Source organism: Oryctolagus cuniculus, chromosome 1 (assembly GCF_051225735.1).
Source record: "Oryctolagus cuniculus isolate XC-2025 breed Fujian yellow rabbit chromosome 1, ASM5122573v1, whole genome shotgun sequence".
Lineage (NCBI taxonomy): Eukaryota > Metazoa > Chordata > Mammalia > Lagomorpha > Leporidae > Oryctolagus > Oryctolagus cuniculus.
The window spans coordinates 233,408,346-233,426,665 of NC_142867.1; the positions used below are offsets into that span (position 1 = coordinate 233,408,346).

Here is an 18,320-nt window from a genome sequence, read left to right on the forward strand (position 1 = left end):
CAGGAAGTCCCATCCTGTCTTTCAGAGGAGAAAACAGGGGCAGGCAGTGACGTGATGCGTGTCCTCCCGCTTTGTGGGACAGAGTAGAGCAGGGGGAGCCTCGTCACCGGGAACAGCCTCCGTGTCTAGAACAGAGCTTGCTTTAGCAGATCACAGCACGCCGTCTGTGCCCGCAGAGTGCACACTCACGCATGCAGCCAACCTCATTTGAGAGGCAGAGAGAGAGAATGAGATCCCTGGTTCACGCCCCAAATGCCTCCAATGGTCAGGTCTGGGCTGGGCCAAAGCTGGAAGCCAGGGACTCAATCCAGGTCTCCCACGCGGGTGGCAGGGGCCCGACCCCCTGGCCATCACTGCTGCCTCCCGGGGTCTGCATCTGCGGGAGCTGGAACGAGGCGCAGAGCCAGGGCTCAAAGCCGGGAGCTGCAGTGTGGCTGTGAGGGCCCAGCTGGCAACCTCATCTCCACCCCACACACCTGCAGCCCTCGAACCGATTGTACAATTGCACCTGCAGTAGACATTCAGGCTTCTCCCTTGTCATTCTCTGAGCAACACAGCCCGGCCACTAGTTACGTAGCATTTACCTGCGATAGACGTTCTAAGTCACCCAGAAATGATTGGTGGTGCACGGTGGGGATGTGCGTGGGGTCCATGGAAGCCCTGCATGGTTGATGGCAGGTCTTGAGGATCCGTGGGGTTTGGAATCCGTTAGGGTTCCTGGGACAGTCCCCAGCAGATACTGAGGGGTGACTGCAGATCTAACAATGGGTACCACGTACCCACTAAAAATGAATGGTTAATGGCATGGGAAGATAGGTATGCCTGGGCGTGGCGGGGCAGGGGAAGCCGCTGTTTGCAGTGTGACCCAGTATTCATGGGGAACAAGGGCTCGGAGGGCCGGGCCGGCAGGGTCACGGGCTGGCGGGGTCCGTGTGCAACTTGCTTGCTGCCGCCCCGTGTTCCTAACGTGGAATACACACAAACGCTGCAACGTTCCTAAAAGCTGCCTGGGCCGCCCGCAGGTGCCCCGGTGTTGGAGGTGGAGCCCCAGGACATGACAGTGCGATCAGGGGATGACGTGGCACTGCAGTGCCAGGCCACCGGGGAGCCGGCACCTACCATCGAGTGGCTGCGGGCGGGCCGAACCCTGCGGGCCAGCCGGCGACTGCGGACCCTGCCGGATGGGAGCCTGTGGCTGAAACGCGTGGAGGCGGGGGACGCGGGGGTCTACGAGTGCATTGCCCACAACCTGCTGGGCTCCGCCAAGGCCCGGGCACTCCTGGTCGTGAGAGGTAGGGGGCGTCCCAGCCCAGACCTGCAGGGACAGAGGGGGGCTGCCCTGCACAGGGGCTTGTCATGCATCTTGCTCACTGGGGACCTGGCCTGCTGCCCTGTCCGTCCCTGATCCCCTCTCTGAGTCACAGACAGCATGAACCAGCCTGGAGGCCCTTGTGTGTCATCCTGCCCAGCCTGTCTGTTTACAGTGGGGGAGACTGAGTCTCAGGGGGGCTGTCTGCCGCCTCTTGGACAGGGGACCCTGGGTATTCCAGCTTTGCTGCCACAGACGCGTGTCCTCTGCACCCTTCGCAAGCCCATGAATCAGGCAATGAGGCAGGGGCGGCCGGTGTGCTCCCGATGGGGGTCGCTGTGACCTTGCACTTGACCTGTGCCCTGCCTGCGGCCTGCCAGGGGTGGGGGGATGCGGTCAGAAAGGGCATTGCTTGCTGGCGTAACTAAGCCTGCCTTCCTGGGGCTCCTTGGTCAGTCCCCTTTACCCTCAGCTCAGACGACTTCAGAAGGGGGGAGAGGACCAGGAAACCGCAGTGAGATGATTCTGAATGGCCTCCTCATTCAGAAAAAGTTCAGCTGTTTGAGACATTTTTGCTTTTTAGTGGTGTTTGAAGGTGAGATCTTTGGGGTTTGGAAGAGATCATGACGTCAGGGCCACCGTGATATATTTGTAGCTTCAAAAGGAGAGGAAAGGCCAGCGCTGCGGCTCACTAGGCTAATCCTCTGCCTTGCGGCGCCAGCACACCGGGTTCTAGTCCTGGTCGGGGTGCCGGAGTCTGTCCCGGTTGCTCCTCTTCCAGGCCAGCTCTCTGCTGTGGCCCAGGAGTGCAGTGGAGGATGGCCCAAGTGCTTGGGCCCTGCACCCCATGGGAGACCAGGAGAAGCACCTGGCTCCTGGATTCAGATCAGTGCTGGCAGCCATTGGAGGGTGAACCAACGGCAAAGGAAGACCTTTCTCTCTCTCTCTCTCACTGTCCACTCTGCCTGTCAAAAAAAAAAAAAAAAAAAAAAAAAAAAAAAAAAGAGATGAGCCGGTGCACCTGCTGTGTTCCTCTGTGACCCCGGGTGGTGCACCTGCTGTGTTCCTCTGTGTGATGGCCTCACCCATTCAGACTCAACAGAATGCCGGCACCATGCTCTTGCTGTTCCCAGCCTCTAACTGGGAGCTGCATAAACCTCTATGCTCTATGAATTGCCTCTTTGCTCTATGAATTAGTACCCGTTGGTAGTACTGAGTCATAGCAACAAAAAGTCAACTAAAACCCAGCTGCATAAAGGGGAGTTGGAGACTGAGACTTCTGGGTGGTCAGCACAAAGACCTCCTCTGTGTGGCTTTGGTCTCCTGCCCTGCCCAGGGCAGACGTCACCAACCTATCGCCACACACACGGTGTCAGCACCTTTCCCCAGAGAGCCCTTGTCCGTCAGCTGCAGGTGGGGCCCCTCCTGGCACCTGGTCTCATCTGCTGCAGGCCAGGCAGGACACCAGCAAGTGGGGCTCTGAGGGGCCAGCGGTTCTCTGACCCCTGTCCTGGGTCGCTGTCTTGGGGGAGAGCTGTGGTCTGAGCACACCCTCCCCTATTCCAGACCTTGATTCTGGTTCTTCCCCTTGCCTGTGTGCAGCCCCCAGCCCCGCCCAGCGCCGTGCACATGCCCTGTGTGTTTGATCCTAGTGTTGCTGTGGCCCCGTGCCCCATGCCTGGGCTTACGTAGCAGACACTGTCATGCTGCTCCAGAGACTGGAGATTTAAGACCACGGCGGGGCTGCCCACCTCTGAGGCCATGTGGGGGAATCTGCTCCGGCCTGGCCGTCCCTGGTTTGTGGACGTGTCCGTCACCCTGAGCCCTGCCTTGGTCCTCAAGGGATGCTCTGGGTGTCTGTGTCCGGATCACCCTTTCCTAAGGACACCTGTCACGTTGGATTTGGGCCTGCCCTGATGACCTCATTTTAATTTGGTTTCAGATAAAGTCGCATTCGGCAGTCCTGGGGATTGGGACTTCAGCATACAAATCGGGGTGGGGGAGACCCGGTTCGATCCATAACAGCCCCCCTTATTTATTTATTTTTTGACAGGCAGAGTGGACAGTGAGAGAGAGAGAGAGAGAGAGAGAAAGGTCTTCCTTTGCCGTTGGTTCACCCTCCAATGGCTGCCGCGGCCGGCGCGCTGCGGCTGCCGCACCACGCTGATCCAAAGGCAGGAGCCAGGTGCTTCTCCTGGTCTCCCATGGGGTGCAGGGCCCAAGCACTTGGGCCATCCTACACTGCACTCCCGGGCCACAGCAGAGAGCTGGCCTGGAAGAGGGACAACCAGGACAGAATCTGGCACCCCGACCGGGACTAGAACCCAGTGTGCCGGCGCCGCAAGGCGGAGGATTAGCCTAGTGAGCCACAGTGCCGCCCCCCCCCCCCTTATTCTTTAAATGGAAGCAGCAAGACTTCCTCCCTCCTTAAGCTCAGTATAGGCAGCCCAGATAACACAGAACTCTGAAGAGAAACGCGATCATCTCCCATAATTCCACGACCGGCAGTAGCTCAGGCGGCTCCTGGGGGCTCAGCTCCCAGGCGTTTCCCTCTGCGGGTACAGATGCCTCTTTGCTTCCCAGAGGTGAGGTGGCAGCCCCAGCTTGGCCCTGCAGCCTGCTCCTGTGCTTCCTCCACTGTGCGTGACACCCACCGTAACCCACCCAGGTGCTAGTCTTTCATCCGGTGGGTGTGGTTTTGGTCCCAAAGTCGCTGGCCTGGTTCAATGAGCAACGTAGTTTCTTCCAGTTTCCCCTCTCAAATCCATGCAGGGGGGCCATCTTTGCACAGTGGACTGGGTGCCTCCACAGACAGCACAGTCTCTTCAAGGGGCATGGCTAGGTGTCGGGGTGGGGGGTGGGGGGCAAGTCCCAAGTATCAGCGTGTCCTCCCTCCCTGCCTGGAAGGGTCCCAGCCTGGCCTTGTGGGGGACACGGGGCCGCCGAGAGCCCCTGCCTCTGGGAAATGGCTGCCGGTCCCGGGCTCTGTCTCCTTCCCTCCCAAGGCAGCTCCTGCCTCCTCCCTGTCTGCGGCCCCAGGCTTCCTCACCCCCTCCCTAGAGGCCAAGGGCAGGTGCACCCCAGATGGGCGTCAAATCTCATCAGACCCCAGACACAGGCTGTAGGACGCAGCTTCCTGGAATCTGGTATCAGCCCCCCCTCCCCAATTTGCCCATTTGGATCCTGGCAGCTGAATGATTTATGTAATTTTTCGACAGATCATGGGCAATTTGTCGTTCATTTCCCCTGCGAGCCGGGGCAGGGAGAAGCAGGCTCGCGTCTGTCTCTTGCCCCTGGAATGTCATCTGTCCCTGGGAGCCAGCTGGCCCATTACTCAGAGGAAGCGCCCCCGTGCCCGCAGCGTCTATTAGATTAGCGCTAAGGAGCCTCTGCTCACACAGCGCCTCCCCCCCCCACCCCCCCCCCCAGCCAGGCCAGCTGCAGGGCGGCTGGAGCCAGCCACTGAAGGAATGGGGAATGTTCGGACGACAGTGCACGCCCTGGCTTGGTGCCCCTGCCCCTCCAGTGGGCCAGCCCCCACCCTCATGGGCTCCTGGCCTAAGCCAGTGGGTCTTTGCGAGTCTGTGCCCTCAACCCCAGCTTTGCAGTTGATAGCCATCTCTGGTGTAGCTTAGGGCACCAAGGGCAGAGCTAGACATAGCAGCTGTCCATCATCTCGACCCGCCCAGGTCCCCCTCCCACGGGAGCCTGGGTCCCTTGGGCGTTCGGCTTTGCCACTTACTTGCTGTGTGTCCTTGGGCATTGCTTCACGGCCCTGGGCCTCCGTTCACTCCCGCACGCGGTGGGAACGCCCTCGGCTCCTGCTTGCACTGGGGGCATGGGGAGTGGATAGTGCACCTGTCACAGCGTCACTGTCATCCTTCTCCTTCCACACAGGGGAGCCCCGGGGCAGCCGGGGCAGCATGATCGGGGTGATCAATGGCCAGGAATTTGGGGTGGCCACTCTCAACACCAGCGTGCACCAGGAGGCGGGTTCCGGGGTCACCACCATCCAGAGCAGCATCAGCCACATCCCGACTAAAGTGGGTAAGCGGGCGCCTCTGCCCCCTGGGCCCCTCCCACCCACGCTGGGCCCTGCAGGAGGCAGAGTGCCTGCTTTGAGGCTGGCGCAGGGCCTGGTGCCTGGGGGACGTGTGATGTCGCTCACAGCTAAAGACAAGCCAAAGTGGACATAGGTGGGGGCAGCTCCCCTGCACCCCATAAGCTCCTCAACAAAGCATCTTCATTTCACACCAGACTGAGGGGTGCTGGTCAGCGCAGCCATTAAGATCCCTCTTGGGACCCTGACGTCCCAGGTTGGGGTGCCAGGGTTTGAGTCCCGTCTCTGCAGCTCCTGCTTCCTGTTGGCGCGCACCCTGGGTGGTAGCAGTGACGGCCTCAAGCGCTTTCGGAGCTGCTGGCTGCTTTGGGGGTGGGGATTCCCACTGGTGGCGGGGGCTGACGGCAGAGTGACAAGTCGTAGTTACAAGGGAGGGCTGTGTGCTTCAGGGACACGAGAGGGAAATGGGGGGGGATTAGCCAGAAAACCTCACCAACCGAGAGAGGTCCACTTGTTCGCAGATTCGTCAAACAGTGGGTCCTGCACACGTGGAGTGTTCTGGAGAGACCTGCAGATCTGGCTGTGTCTCCCTCACAGGGGTCCAGGGCAGGGGAGGCCAGGGCAGACAGGGTCCTCAGTGAAAGTCCTGGCCACTGTGCCGTGCGCACAGTGCGGGGCCGGGGGATCTCTGGCCGGGGTCCCTCTGAGCTGGCTGGCAGCGGAGAGGGAAGCCGGCGGCTGCTTTTCCAGCTGTGACAGCCGCAGAGAAACATCTGGCCCCAGGTCCGTGGGCCAGGCTCTGTTCCCTGGAGGCAGATGCCCTCGCTGGGGGCTCCAGCTTCTCTCCATTAACATGAGTGACCCTGAGCCCGCGGGGTGTGGGCGGGGCTCCCCTGGCCCAGCCTGAGGCCTCACATGAAGGTCTGAGAGCCCACATCCGGGCACTGTGCGGGCTGTCTGCTCAGAGGCAGTGGCTTGGGGCAGTCCTGCCTCTGCCGGGCCCTTTGAGGAGACGGCTGCAGGTGTAGAAACTTGAATGGTTTTCAGCTGTGTCCAGCAGAACCGTGAACCGGCTCTGCACGTCCCCCGCTTCGTGGTGACGCGGGGGGGCCTCCCTGCGTCTGCTGAATTGGGTTGGGCATCAGTATGGGACGTGCACCTCCTGGTGTGCAGCCACCTTACTCCTCGTGGAGGGAGCACCGTTTCCCGGGTGCTGGTTGAGTAGCTGGTGCAGGCGTCCGTGAGGCTGGGTGCAGGCCAGGAGGGCAGGGGCAGTGGGGAGCCACGGAGGGCCCAGCCTGACCTGGCCTCGGGCGCTGCCCCCCAGGGCCCCTGATGCGGGTGCTCGTGGTCACCATTGCCCCCATCTACTGGGCCCTGAGCGGAGAGGGCGGGGAAGCCCTCAATGGCCAGTCCCTGACGGGCGGCAGCTTCCGGCAGGAGTCACACGTGGAGTTCGACACAGGTGAGCAGGGTCCCTTCCAGGTGGGCCGGGTGGGGCTGTGGGTGGGGCCCAGGGCCTGTCCCCGAGGTGACCCTGGACTGCCTGCAGGAGAGCGGCTGACAATGACCCAAGTGGCCCGGGGCCTGGACCCTGCCGGCCTCCTACTCCTGGACGTGGTCGTCAACGGTGTTGTCCCTGCGGACCTGGCCGATGCGGAGCTACACATGCAGGTGGGGGGGGGGGGCTGAGCATGGGCGGGGCCTGAGCACGGGCGGGGCCTAGTGTGGGTGGGGCCTGAGCGTGGGCGGGGCCTGAGCGTGGGCAGGCTGTGTGGGAACGGGGACTCCTTCCCAGCCACGACAGAGCAGCAGGCCCCTTTTGCTTGCTGACACTCCAGCAGGGGCTGGATCAGGGTCACGCGGGGGATCACGGGGCAGGGCTGGGGGCCCAGGGCGGGGGCACTCAGCCCAGCTTCCCAGTGACAGAGGGGCTCCCCCAGGGCTGAGTGGGTGCCGAGGGTCCCAGGCTGCCTGGGGGTTACAGTGCCAGCCCCGTCCTCCTCCCCCAGGACTTCGAGGAGCGCTACGTGCAGACGGGGCCCGGCCGGCTGTCTGTGGGCTCCACGCAGCGCTTCCTGCACGGCGGCCTGCCGGCCTGGCTGCACTGCAACCACAGCATCCGGTACGACGCGGCCCGGGGCGCCCAGCCCCAGCTGGTGCAGCACCTGCGGGCCTCAGCCGTCAGCACGGCCTTCGACCCCGAGGCCCAGGCCCTGCGCTTCCAGCTCACCACGGCCCTGCGAGCCGGTGAGGCCGCCGCCCTGGGTCCCGCCCCCACCCCCCTGCCAGGGGCCCAGAGCACCTGGCTGCGCACAGCCCCCCATCCCCTGGCCAGGCCTGGGGGCTGAGAGCGCGCACCTCTGGGTCAGGCCACCTCCTGTGAGTTCTTCAGGCCACTCCTGGTCACGTGTCCAGAGCCTCCCCCAGGCCCCAAGGTGAAGAAGGCCCCAGCCCCACCCCAGGCTGTTCCCGACTCAAGCCACGCCCTCTTTTCCCAAGGGTGCCTGCTCCCGAGGCGCCAGCAGGGGGCGGGACCACCGCGGGGACCCCGGTGCCTTATCGTCTCGGCCAAGGACCATTCAAGATGCACAGGTGGTCAGGGTCTGAACGTTGAACAAGGGGCAGTCATGAGAGTTTAGCTCTGAGGTCAGGCAGGCCTGGTGCAGACTCCGCCGCCGCCCCCCTCAGCTGCGGACCCCAGCGGGCAACGCCCCGCCTTCCCTGAGCCTCAGCGTTCCCATCTGCGCAAGGGGCGGGGCGTGGAGCAAGCACCCAGCGACCCCTTGGCCCTTAGGCTTGCTTGGGCGTCTGGTCTGCTTCCTGTGTGCCAGCTCTGGTCACGGGCTCCCACCCGGCCTGCTGCACACCCTCCACCTGCAGGCACGGCCGCGCCGGCCTCCAGCTCTCTGCCTGTTCCCTGAGTGCTCTCTCCTGGCCCCTGCCTCCGCCCAGCCCTCCCAGGGGCCCCCAGGTCGCACTTGCACGGCTGGGCACGCCGCACAGCCCTCACCTCCAACAGGCCCGGGCGAGGCACCAGCTTGCTGCCTCCCTGGCACGGCCTGGCTCAGGACAGGGGCTGAGCCCCCAGCCAGCAGGAGGGAGCTGGGAGCCTGGGCCGGGGTGCCTGGGGGGGCTCCTGCAGCTCCTCAGCGGGGGCCTCTTTGCCTTGCAGAGGACAAGGATGCCGGCTGCCCTGAGGGCTTTGAGCTGGACCCCCAAGGAGCGTTCTGTGCGGGTGAGCCGTTCCCTGAGCCCCGAGGGTGGGAGAGGGCCTGGAAGCCACGCCCCCAGATCCCTTCCCACCTCGAGGGCCCTGCCCCAGCCCCTGCCCCCACGCCTGCCACACTGCACTAGGCCGCTTCTCCGTCCTGCCCAGCCGGCTTTGCCCTGGCCTGGGATCACAGGAACTGGCGAGGTGAGTGGTCCCTGCGGGAGAGCCCTGGGCCCAGAACACTGGCCGGGGCACCGCACCTGGGGACAGCCTGTTCCTGAGGGTTCTAACACCCTGTCCCCAGGGTCCCTTCCTGACGTGAGGGTACAGACAGGAGAGGTTGTGACACACACCTGTCACCTGCGCTCAAGGCTCCACCCCGACTGAGCGTGCCCAAGGAAGCTTTCCTACCGCCCAGGCCTCCTGTCCAGCCCCTTGGGGTCGGCAAGTGAGCGGCCACCACTGGCCCCGCGTGCTCTGCCCGTCCCCTCAGCGAAGCTGCTGGGTGACAAATCGCACCCGGAGACAGTCGGGCGCCGACCTCAGCCAGCACCCTCCGCCATGTTGGGGCCAGGTGCCACCAAGCCCCCTCAGGGCCTTGAGCCAGGTGCCAGTGGCATCCGCGTCTCCCAAGCTGCAGGCTGGGGCTCCCGGGTCCCCAGGGGTGGGCTCTGTGTCCAGTGCACGGGAGCAGGATGATGGACAGAGCTAGCAGGGCTGGGGGCCTTCATTCCAGCGGCTGCTGGCCCCGGGCAGGGGAGGTCCGGGGGGGGGGTGTTCCCTCAGCCACCTGACCCCCAAAGGTGGATGAGTGTGCGTGGGATGCCCACCTGTCCGAGAGGGACAGACCGCCAGAACCCGCCCGGCTCCTACCGCTGCCTGCCTGCCTGCGGGCCTGGCTTCCGGGTGGCTACTGGGGGGGCCGGCTGTGAAGGTGATGGGGCGGGCACGGGGCGCACCCTCCAGGGTTCAGCTGACAGGGCTGTGCGTCCCCAGGATGCTGGGTGCTGGGGAACTCTCTTGGCAGAAGGAGCACAGGAGGCCAGGGACGACGGCCAGGCCGCGGCTCCCGGGGCCTGGATCCCGGCCAGCCCAGGGACGGGTGTCCGACGTTCCTGCCTGGGCCTCGGGCGTCTGCTGGGTCGGGAAGCCAGACAGCAGCTGCCTCTGCTGCCCCCGCCTCGTGGGTCACGGCCCACCCTGGGCAGCCTCGGAGTCTCGGCACAGCGCCCCACAACACCCACCCCCGCCCCAACCCTCCTGGCAGATGAGGAAACTGAGGCTGAGAGAGGAAGAGCTCCTTGCCCGGGATGGAGCTTGGCAGAGCGCGGCTGGGACCCCGACCCTGGAGCCCCTCACCCCCTCCAACTTGGATCGTTCTTTGCCTCCGGCCCGGCAGGGGTGGTCTAAGCACTGCTGCCAGACAAGAGACTGGCCCAGGCCCGGATGTACATCCTTGGGGGAGGGGCTCCAGGCTCAGCCCCGCCCTGACCATGCCCCCACCTCCCCAGATGTGGACGAGTGCCTGGAGCAGCTGGACGAGTGTCACTACAACCAGATCTGTGAGAACACCCTGGGCGGCCACCGCTGCAGCTGCCCCAGGGGCTACCGGTCCCAGGGCCCCGCCCTGCCCTGCCTAGGTACAGGGACCCCCACCCCTCCCGGGGCCCCGCCCTGCCCTGCCTAGGTACAGGGACCCCCACCCCTCCCGGGGCCCCGCCCCGCCCTGCCTAGATACAGGGACCCCCACCCCTCCGGGGCCCTGGACAGTAGCCCGGGCTCTGGGCTCTGGGCTCTGGGCTCTGGGCTAGGGTGTTGCAGCGCTCTGAGGATGACCAGGCTAGCAGCCGGCACACTCCCCGGGGCCGGATCACTGCTGTGCTGGTGTCACTCCCGACATCCCCCGGGGGAGTAGGCGATGGAGAGACGAGGGCACGGGTCTCAGAGACGCTCGGGGGTAGAATGGACCCGAGAACGGGCTGTGCAGCTGGGCCAGGGTCGGAGGACAGGAGCCTGGGACGATGCTGAGAGCCGGGGCGGCCAGGCCCCCTTGAGCCAGAGACCCCAGGGTGGAGAGGAGGCACAGTGGTGCAGGGCGGCTTACGGGGCAGGCCCAGGCAGTGCAAGGGTGCTGGGCCCTGGGGAGCCAGGTGGGGGCACCGCAGCGTGCGGGAGCCCTGGCCACTCCCCACGCCTGGCCTGACCTCCCCTCTGCAGATATCAACGAGTGCCTGCGGCGGCCCGGGCCCTGCGCCTACCAGTGCCACAACCTCCAGGGCGGCTTCCGCTGCCTGTGTCCCCCAGGCCAGGCCCTCCTCCGCGACGGCAAGACCTGCGCCCCCCTGGAGCAGAGCGGACCCAATGTGACCACCGTTAGCCACCGGGGCCCCTTTGCGTCCTGGCCGCGGCCCCGGGCCCCCGTCCCCAGTGGCTCCTATCATGCCTGGGTTTCCCTCCGGCGGGGGCCGGGGTCCCTGAGCAGTGTGGGCCGGGCCTGGTGTCCCCCTGGCTTCATCAGGCAGAGCGGCGTGTGCACAGGTAACCGTCCTGTGGGGACACGCCACTGCGGGCGTCTCCGAGCCTTGCCCGGGCCAGGGCTCCCAGGGGGCAGTGGGGACCCTGCCCAGAGGGAGGCATCTGTGGGCAAGTGTTCCCAGGACCCATTTGAGAAGCACTGTGCCCCAGGCAGCCATGCGAGTGTGGAGAGGGTGGGGGTCTGGCACAGCCCCTGGACCTGCAGAGGCTGGGCTGGGCTGGGCTGGGCTGCACAGGGGGCCAAGGGGAGCTCTCCCACCTGGGCAGAGGGCTCTGTAGTGGGAGTCGCGCCCGCTGTACCCCTGCCTGGCTGAGCCTGGGAGGGGCATGGGGTTCACCCACCCCCGAATCAGGGGTTCCGGGGAGGGGGAGCGGTGGGCCGCCCCGGGGGGCCCTTTCCTGGCTGGCCCCACAGCCACCTGGACGCCTGTGACTCAGCAAATCTGCCCCCTCCCCATGCCCGGGCCAGACCTGGACGAGTGCCGGGTGCGGAGCCTGTGCCAGCACGCCTGCCGCAACACTGAGGGCAGCTACCAGTGCCTGTGCCCCGCCGGCTACCGCCTCCTCCCCAGCGGGAAGAACTGCCAGGGTGAGCCAGGGCCAGGGCGGGCGGGGGGGCGGGGGACGCCCCTTCCCCAGACCGCCCCAGCCGGGCTGGGAGCAGGGGAGCATCCGCGGGCAGGCTCAGAGCTCAGCCCTGCAGGGCCAGGCCACGTCCGCCTCCAGCCCCCAGGCTGGGCCCACTTGGCTGACGTGGGCTGGGCAGGGGAATCGGGCCTGCCCTGCCTGTCTGCACCCCCACTCGCTGTCACAGGGCTCGTGAGTGTCCTGAGACGCGGGGGCACCCACTGAGGGAGGCAGGATCGGGCGCTCTGCCCACGCGTGGGGGCCTCTGAGTCAGGGGTGAAGTTGCTGCCCGGCTGCCTCCTTTCCCAGGCCGCCAGCCTGGCACCAGGCTCAGGAAGTCGCCGAGGTGCCCCCGCCATGGCCTGGGAAGAGCTGGGCCCTGGGGGGAGACAGGCAGGTGCCAGGCTGCCGCAGCCGGGCCCTCCAAGGCCTTGGTCCCCACTCACCGCCCCCTCCCCCCAGACATCAACGAGTGCGAGCAGGAGGGCATCGAGTGTGGGCCTGGCCAGCTGTGCTTCAACACCCGCGGCAGCTACCAGTGTGTGGACACGCCCTGTCCCCCCGCCTACCGCCAGGGCTCCAGCCCCGGGTGAGAGCCGCCGCCCCCCCCCCCCCCGGGCGAGGGCTGGGGGCTGCAGCCCTACCTCCAGGGAGGCCTCCGGGCCCAGAGGCCACCCTCTCAGAAGCCCCAGGCAGGGCCACACAGGTGCAGGCTCCCTGGTGCGGGGTGCGGGCTGGCGTGCACGCAGCACTGGGGCGGCAGGAACGCATGGGCACAGCGGCCCCCCACAACCCCGGGACCCAGGCGCGCAAGCATCGCACCCACACTGCTCGGGGCAGACACCGGGGCCTGGGGTGAGGAGCCCGAGTGGTTGGGAACGCTCCCTGGGGCGCGTGCCTTGCCCTGCACCTTCGAGAACCCGGGAACCTGGGCTGGGGGCGGCAGTGCGTGCCCCGGCCCCGGCCTTTGAGCCCCGACCCACGCACTGCAAGCCCGGCTGAGCCGCCCGGGCGCGGGCACGGGAAAGGCCGCTGGCGGGAACCTGTTCCGACGGGAAGCAGCACGTCCCGGGCTGCTTCAACCTCAGTTTGTTGAGCTCTAAAATGGGCTATCGGAGGCGCCTGTAGACAGCCCCAGGGCTGGGGTGGGTCGGTTCCCGCGGCCCAGCGCGCGGGCGCTGACCCGGAGCCGGTCCGGTCTGCAGGACTTGCTTCCGGCGCTGCTCGCGGGACTGCAGCGCGGGCGGCGCCTCCACGCTGCAGTACCGGCTGCTGCCGCTGCCCCTGGGCGTGCGCGCCCACCACGACGTGGCGCGCCTCGCCGCCTTCTCCGAGGCCGGCGTCCCCGCCAACCGCACGGAGCTCAGCGTGCTCGAGCCTGACCCGCACAGCCCCTTCGCGCTGCGCTCGCTCCGCGCCGGCCACGGCGCCGTCTACACCCGCCGCGCGCTCACCCACGCCGGCCTCTACCGGCTCACCGTGCGCGCCACGGCACCGCGCCACCAAAGCGTCTTCATCCTGCTCATTGCCGTGTCGCCCTACCCCTACTGAGCCTGCAGCTCTGGGGCCAGTGACCCCCGCGGCCGGGGTGGGGGGTGGGGTGGGCGGAGGGAGCCCTGCCCATGCCACCTGCCGTGTCGGACAGGCCGTCCTCTCCTCCCGCCCGGTGCGTCAGCGACACCTTCCGCAAACACGACCCTGCGCGCGGCCTTGAGCCCAGGACAGCGAGGCCGCCCCAAGCCCCAGGAGGCTGGACAGGGACACCGGGCACCGGGAGGTTGGGGTGGGGGTGGCGGAAGCGGTCACCCGGTCACACCTGGGCTGTGTGAGAGAGAGAGAATATGGAAGCAGTTGTTTTTACCCACCTTGGTGTCTCTGTCCAGTTATTTTGCTGCATAAGGAGAGGTTGGGGCTGGGAGGGGGACCACCACCCTCGGGCTGTGATCCGGGAGCACCGGGCCGGAATCCTGCAGCTGAGTGGCCTCTGGCTCTCCCGGCCCGGCTTCCTCACCCCTAAAACCTCAGTACTGCGGTCGGGGCTCCCCTGGGCCGTGGGGAGAGTCGGTGGGAATTAAGCCTGGGTCGCCGACAGCAGGGCCCATGGTTGTAAGGAAATGGGCACAGAACAGAGAGGAGACAGGATTCGAACTCACAGCCAAAACAGGTTTATTCAGGGGAAATAAAATTGCAGAGGTGGGTGACCAGCTGGCAGCGAGCACACAGACCCAGCACGTGCCGGAGGGCCCAGACCCCAGCAGGCCGGGCCTTTGTATATCTCAGGTGGGCCGGGGGTCGGGAGGGGAGGTGCGGGCCGAGAGACAGGGGTGAGTTCCTCCATCTAGGTTCGGCACTGGCTTTTGGGCCTGGAAAAGAATGCAGGGGTGGTGTGGGGAGGGGAGCCCCACGGGGTGGAACTGGGCGGCCTCTTTGCAGGGACTTAAAGGATGCAGGGGTGAGAGGTGAATTCCGATTTTGTCTCCCTTCCGGCGTGGAGCGCGAATGGCCGAGGCTTGCGCCCTAGCCCCATCGGTACGCTCAGATGCAGATAAGCGCTGGGCGCCAGTCTCTTTCTGGCTACTTCTGCTGATACCGGGTGTTGACACGGGCCCAGGTAGCTGTACTCTGTCGGGTTCATTGAAGAAGAGCGTCTTGTGTTGTTCCTGTGTGATGGCTTGGGAGATAGCCGTCATTGTTCCTTTAAGAACATCAGACACGTGTTCATTAGAGCCCATGCTGTGGCAAAGTAGGTTAAGGCATCCCCCATGGGCACCGGTTCAAGTCCCAGCTGCTCCACTTCCGGTCCAGCTCTCTGCTGTGGCCTGGGAAAGCAGTGGAAGGTGGCCCAAGTCCTTGGGCCCCTGCACCCGCGTGGGAGACCTGGAAGAAGCTCCTGGCTCCTGGCTTCGGATCGGTGCAGCTCCAACCATTGCAGCCATCTGGGGAGTGAACCAGCGGATGGAAGACCTCTCTCGCTCTGTCTCTCCCTCTCTCTGTAACTCTGCCTCTCAAATAAATAAATACATTATTTATTTATTTATTTTTTTTTAGAAAAGAAGTGTGTTGATTATACATGGTAGGAATAGGGGCGCTATGATTATGAGGAGAAAGGAGAGACGTTTCCATGGTGGAATAGGTGGCCGGAACGAGGCCGACCACGGAGCCCAGGACCCTGTGCAGTTGGTGGGAAGGCAGGCGCCCGCCTGGCTGCACGGGGATGCCCCGTTCCTTAGTGCGTGTTGTGCTGGCAGGGAGCTGTGGGGCGGAGTCAGCCCCATGAGCTTCTAGTCCAGGGCTCCCTCGCCGCCTCCCCCTGCCCACGGGAACCCTGGCTGCTGTCGGGGGTCAGGGCGAGCACTGCTCTGACTTCTTCAAGCTGAGTAGGGACGAAGTAGGGGCCGGAGGTCAAGACAGGGCTCCAGCAGGGGGTGGCCTCTCCCGGGGCCGCAGTGCCGGCTCACAGAAGCAGTCTCCGCTCGAGGTTTGCTGTGCACAGCCATCTAGAATTCCGCTGCTTCGGGTCTGGAGGAGAAAGATCTAACAAGCAGGCTGACTACACAGGGTCTAAAACGGAGGGCGGAGGCATGTGAGAGGCGCTAAGAAAGGCGCTGTCCAAACCCGGAGGGAGTTTTCCCGTTGGGAGGCAAAGAGAAACTGACAGGAGGGGCTTGATAGGGCCCTGGTATGCGTGAGGGCCAGACCTGTGCCTCTGCACCGGGCACTGGAAGAAACGTCGTAAGGGAGGGGTGAGCCTCCTTGTGGAAGACCCTGTGGGCTCCTGTTACCTGGCTGGCCTGGGAGGAGGGCTGGCCTGAACAGGAGGTCACTATCGGACAGGCGACATCTCTAAAAGGAATCTATGGCTCTGCCCGCAATGTTACTGAGCCCAGGCTGAACCCCCAGTGGCAGTGGGTCCTTTGGAGGCTGGGCAGCCTAGGGAGGGCCAGCGGGGGCTGCAGCTCTGGCCTGGGGGGTCCTTCGATCCGGGGGCAGTTCCGTTTGCAGCGGCCCAGGTCTTGGCAGAGCCACAGGACTCTCCTGAGCCTGGCTTCTGTGGGTCCGAAGCCCTGGCTTCCCACGTCAGAGACCAGTGCTGTTTGGGGTGGACCGGCCTTGGTGGGTCTCCTTGGTGGCAGATCGCTGAGTAGAGCCGCCCGTCCTTACCTGGCTCCTGCTGCCCGGCTCACTCCTCCTCCTCCCGGTCTCTCTGAAGGAACCACAGGCCTGCAGGATGTCAGCTCCATCCCGCCCCGAATCTTTGGTGGCCTGAGCTAGAAATCTGCGGCCATGGGGATGTCCTGGCAGTGTTCATCCTACAAGATGAGACGGTGCCCACTGGGGCCGGCGCTGTGGCGCAGCGGGTTAATGCCCTGGCCTGAAGTGCTGACATCCCATATGGGCACCGGTTCAAGACCCGGCTGCTCCACTTCTGATCCAGCTCTCTGCTATGGCCTGGGAAAGCAGTGGAAGATGCCCCAAGTCCTTGGGCCCCTGCACCCACGTGGGAGACCCGGAAGAAGCTCCTGGCTCCTGGCTTCAGATGTTAATTCAGTCGCATTTAGCAGTGTAAATTGACATGAGCGCTTTTATCTAAAAGCCAATTAAAACGAGGGCTTGGGGGCTGGCACCATGGCTCACTTGGTTAATCCTCCACCTGTGGCGCCGGCATCCCATATGGGTGCCGGGTTCCAGTCCCGGCTGCTCCTCTTCCAGGCCAGCTCTCTGCTGTGGCCCGGGAGGGCAGTGGAGGATGGCCCAAGTGCTTGGGCCCTGCACCCCATGGGAGACCAGGAGAAGCACCTGGCTCCTGGCTTCGGATTGGCGCAGCGCCGGCCATAGCGGATTTGCGGGGGTGAACCAACGGAAGGAAGACCTTTCTCTCTGCCTCTCTCTCTCACTGTCTAACTCTGCCTGTCAAATAAATAAAACAAGGCCGGCGCCGCGGCTCACTAGGCTAATCCTCCGCCTAGCGGCGCCGGCACACCGGGTTCTAGTCCCGGTTGGGGCGCCGGATTCTGTCCCGGTTGCCCCTCTTCCAGGCCAGCTCTCTGCTGTGGCCAGGGAGTGCAGTGGAGGATGGCCCAGGTGCTTGGGCCCTGCACCCCATGGGAGACCAGGAAAAGCACCTGGCTCCTGGCTCCTGCCATCGGATCAGCGCGGTGCGCCGGCCGCAGCGCGCCGGCCGCGGCGGCCATTGGAGGGTGAACCAACGGCAAAGGAAGACCTTTCTCTCTGTCTCTCTCTCTCACTGTCCACTCTGCCTGTCAAAAAAAAAATAAATAAAAATAAAAATAAATAAATAAATAAATAAATAAATAAAACAAACAAATGAGGGCTTGGGAAAGTCGCCCTTGGAGGAGAACAAAGGCTTGGAGGCAGGGGCGCCAGGTGGGGCGGCCAGATGGGGGCTCCGGAGGGTTCTGGGGTGGGTAGGACGAGCGGCACCTGCTGGGCTAGGAGCCCAGAGGGGATGGGATGAGGGAGGGGCCGTCCTCTGAGGGGAGAGCAGGCTGGGGCGGGGGGTGGATGAGCGGGCGAAGGGCCACGCTCCTGAGACCCTGGCTTCTCGGACGTCCTTGTCCCAAAAACCCCTCGTATTTCAGTCCCGGGGATAATCCTGTAGACAACAAGTGAGTTCTGATCCAAGGCTCACCCCAGGACCCCCAGGGGGCTGGGGCTGGGACCCCTGCAGGCTGTTCAAGTTCCTTATAGAAAATGGTGGTGGGTCAGCCACTTGCTGCGCCGGCGTCCCACATCTGAGCACCGGGTTCAGTCCCGGCTGCTCCACTTCCGATCCAGCTCTCTACTAATGTCCTGGGGAAGCAGCAGAAGATGGCCCGGGTGCTCAGGCCCCCGCACCCACAGGGGAGACCCGGATGGAGTTCCTGGCTCCTGGCTTCAGCCTGGCCCAGCCCTGGCCATTACAGACATCTGGGGAGTGAGCCAGCCGAAGGAAGATTCTCTGCCTCTGTCTCCCTCTCCCTCTCCCTCTCCCTTTGCCTCTCCCTCTCCCTCTCTCTGTAACTGTTTCAAAACAAATCAGTGTTTCAGAAAAATGTTTTCTTGTAGGAATCCCCAATAGGAGACTCCTAACTCCCCTTGTTGGACGTCAGAGCCCCGGGCTCATCCGCCCCGAACCCTGCAGCTCCGTCTCCGCCGAGCCTAGCCTGTCCGCCCCGCCGCCGCCCAAGGGAGCCGGCGCTTCGCTCTCTGTCCCCGTTCTCAGCTTTTTTCTTTTGACTCAGATTCCACAGGTAACTGAGGCCGTGCAGCCTTGTTTCTCTCGATCCTTATTAATGAATTATTTGTAATGAGCTAATTACATTCATTTCCTCATTTTCCAAACTTCCATTGAGTCCCACTTCTGTGCCCAACAGCGACCACGAAACACGGGGCTCAGGGACCCACGTTCTGGTGGCTTCTCCCATCCCCCTTGCTCAGTGCACAGGTGTCTCCCATCCAGGACCCCCTCTCTGCCCTCTGAGCTACTCCCCTGAGGCGAAGAACAATGGGACGGGAAACTCAGCCAGAACCAGCACAGCCGCAGGAGGCCGGAACAGGCCCTGGTGCTGTCTGTT

At 64.6% G+C, this 18,320-nt stretch overlaps 1 protein-coding gene across 1 annotated transcript in view; it reads left to right on the forward strand.

The window, feature by feature from the left end:
* HMCN2 (hemicentin 2) overlaps positions 1 to 13,605 on the forward strand; it is a 141,489-nt gene extending 127,884 nt beyond the window's left edge. The window contains 16 exon segments of the mRNA XM_089306779.1: positions 1,023 to 1,292; positions 5,207 to 5,356; positions 6,697 to 6,834; positions 6,922 to 7,043; positions 7,382 to 7,619; positions 8,545 to 8,607; positions 8,664 to 8,736; positions 8,738 to 8,787; positions 9,077 to 9,111; positions 9,387 to 9,433; positions 9,435 to 9,517; positions 10,095 to 10,223; positions 10,801 to 11,121; positions 11,588 to 11,707; positions 12,208 to 12,334; positions 12,951 to 13,605. Of these exon segments, the coding sequence (XP_089162905.1) occupies positions 1,023 to 1,292; positions 5,207 to 5,356; positions 6,697 to 6,834; positions 6,922 to 7,043; positions 7,382 to 7,619; positions 8,545 to 8,607; positions 8,664 to 8,736; positions 8,738 to 8,787; positions 9,077 to 9,111; positions 9,387 to 9,433; positions 9,435 to 9,517; positions 10,095 to 10,223; positions 10,801 to 11,121; positions 11,588 to 11,707; positions 12,208 to 12,334; positions 12,951 to 13,296 (2,312 nt within the window). The 3' untranslated portion in view covers positions 13,297 to 13,605.
* Positions 13,606 to 18,320: the final 4,715 nt, after the last annotated feature.